Source organism: Augochlora pura, unplaced genomic scaffold (assembly GCF_028453695.1).
Source record: "Augochlora pura isolate Apur16 unplaced genomic scaffold, APUR_v2.2.1 APUR_unplaced_2787, whole genome shotgun sequence".
NCBI lineage: Eukaryota > Metazoa > Arthropoda > Insecta > Hymenoptera > Halictidae > Augochlora > Augochlora pura.
Window position 1 is genome coordinate 1 of NW_027582974.1, and position 2,721 is coordinate 2,721.

The following is a 2,721-nucleotide window of genomic DNA, read 5'->3' on the forward strand; positions in this document are numbered from 1 at the left end:
GTTTCGTCAGAATCCACGCGCATTACAAAGTTTCCTTTCTATATCTTCAAAACGAATTTCAAGAAATACCTATCAAGGGCGCGTCGAACCTATGAGCGAAGGCGTACATGGCAGGAATGGCGAGCAATTCGGTCATCACAACGTCGAACTTCCGGCCGCTGTTAGGTGCGTAAATCGGTTTCATATCCGTATGGTTTAGCACATGTACCGCGAAAGCATTGGTCATGTCTAATAGATACTCCTCCACGAAATCAAGCCATGTGACCTTGTTAAATCGAAGCTGCATAAAATCGATTTGCCTGATGTTCTTGTACCCTGTGCTGATGTCGATCTGTTGGAACGTCTTCTGGTCCATGTTCGGGATCGGATTCGATGTCACGAGCACTATTTGGTGTCCTCTTTCGTGCAGCTCGAGCCATAGTTTTCGGTATGGTATCTGATGGCTGTAAGATGGTGTCGCAACAATGGCTAAGATCCTGGCTGCCTGCACTTGTAGGCTGATGCAATACAAGCAGATCACCAAAAGCACGACCGGCGAAAGATGGCACCTCATAATGCGAAGAATGAACGATCAAATGCCACTGCTAGTCGCGGAAATACTAATCGTTGGTTGCACGCCTCTGTGGGTTTATGTACGTTGATGTCTATGGTGCAACCGTATCAGTAGTGGAATCTGTAGAAGTTACGCCGAGTCATTGAGACATTGTAGAACATTGATGCAATTCATCGTCAAGTAGAGCGCGCTTTATTGCAGTTCTTACTATCTTAGCGTACATGTTATCATGGAGAGGGGGGGGGGGGCACGCAAGCTTTATTAAAAATACTAACAGTTCCGTGATTGCTTTCCGAAGTATGACAGTACTTGGAGGAGAACTGTCATAAACGTACCACTTGAGAAAATTTTTAAAACATGTAAAAATGGTTATCTTATTTATAAAAGTAATTGTTTAGAGTAATACGATGACACGTTCCTGCAACATTTTTAATATTTATAAATTTGTAGAATGGCTTATTATTAACGAATTTCAATTTTCAAAAAGATTGAAAAAGTACGATTTTAACTAAATTGTACCTTTGTTATAACTTTTATAATGGTTATAAAAAGCGCTCCATTTTCCACATGTTCACTTCAACATCGTTATCTAAATGGTAATATTGTTTAAAATATGGGCCAATATAAATTAGTTTGGTAACAGTACTATTTAGGCAAAATGGTTTCTGCTTTGAAAAACACTATTATTTAATCTAAACAAATTTTAGTACGTTTTTAAAATTCTCATAGGTATTGCATGTGATCTAGGCTGACATTAGCCTAAAAATAAATACGATTTTACTATTACAAAAATAGATAATACGTATTGAGCATTGTTGAAATTTTACATCAGTCTCACCTATTTTATAGAAAATGACAAGGACGTACAGAAACACGTTCTTGCGCATCATAAAACGTTAACAATTATGATTGACTGAGCTTTTAGAAGATGTCGCTAATTACCGTCACAATTCAATTTTAAGCGAATGTTAAATAGAGTACAATCTAAGAAATTGGTACTATACTATAATTGGTTCCATCTAGTGTACGAATCGGAAATTATTATTAACTAGAATATCGGATTTTCATTAATTTTATGCATATTAAGCACCTTTCCTATTTTTTAGTTACGTACGTTATGAATGCACAGTCTGCTGCTTGCACATGTTATTTATGAAAGAAAAATATGAAAATATATACCAAGCTCGGGCTTTATTGTTTCATTGTTCTAGACTCTATACAAACATTGTAAAAATGTCACTACACTAGTTAAAATTTATAAGTTAATGTACAATTAATGTCTACGTTTTTCTATGTAGGCGATGTTCAGATACATCAACAATATTGACACTAGCGGTATTGTAAAATTATCGCTCTCCATATAATTGACAGTATTACTAGATTTGTTAATTTAAAAAAATGTATTTCGTAATATTGATAGAAAGACACGTGTTGCCTTATAGAGTCATATGGTCGAAAAATCGATCACCCTCGATCGTTAGTGTTCTGTTTTCTATTCTTCTCGTACAATCCTCAGCCGAATATAGTCAAGCGTTCTTGTATTTAAATATAACTTTTATTAACCTATTATACTAAAGTTTAGTATAATATATTAATCTTCACGAAATTTCTTGTTACGTTATAATTTACTCTGATCTAAAATACTAAGAGAGCGAAATGAAAATAGAAACCATGAAAACGTTTCTTTTCACTTAAAATTAAAATCACTTCTTTTAAAAGAAATATTTTCAACTTATTCTATTTACATTCTGTACACATAATTAGTATAAACACCGTTACATCATTGAGGCATTAACCATTAATCAATGCCCAAGATACAACAAAACGTTAGTAAAGAAACATGAGCCATCAAGTCGTACACTGCATCCTCCAGTTCTCATTCATTATTCACATTCCCATACACATTATTTTAATTATAAATATTTTAAAATTAACAACCTCAAGTTTTCGTACAGAATGAACAATTCTGGCTCGCTTTGTTCGCAAACAAATTTTTTCAGCTATGACTCTGAATCAGCAAGGTGACAGAATCGATCAGTCTAATTGTCCTAGCAGGATAACTTCCGTGGATCATTGCAAAGTCCAACTTTGCATTTTATTAATTTATAGCTAACTGTTTTTTTCTTTATTTGGTGCAGATATTCTTTGGTAATAATTGTACGATCGCA

General features: G+C 34.5%; 1 protein-coding gene across 1 annotated transcript; it reads right to left on the bottom strand.

Moving 5' to 3' along the window:
• Window positions 1–30: 30 nt before the first annotated feature.
• Window positions 31–635, bottom strand: LOC144477664 (UDP-glycosyltransferase UGT4-like). The gene has a single exon (XM_078195399.1). It carries the CDS (start codon window positions 551–553, stop codon window positions 59–61), a length of 495 nt encoding a protein of 164 aa, XP_078051525.1. The 5' UTR covers window positions 554–635; the 3' UTR covers window positions 31–58.
• Window positions 636–2,721: the final 2,086 nt, after the last annotated feature.

Excerpts from the sequence above, each read along its gene's own strand:
- LOC144477664 (XM_078195399.1), bottom strand. The coding sequence starts at position 553 with ATGAGGTGCCATCTTTCGCCGGTCGTGCTTTTGGTGATCTGCTTGTAT.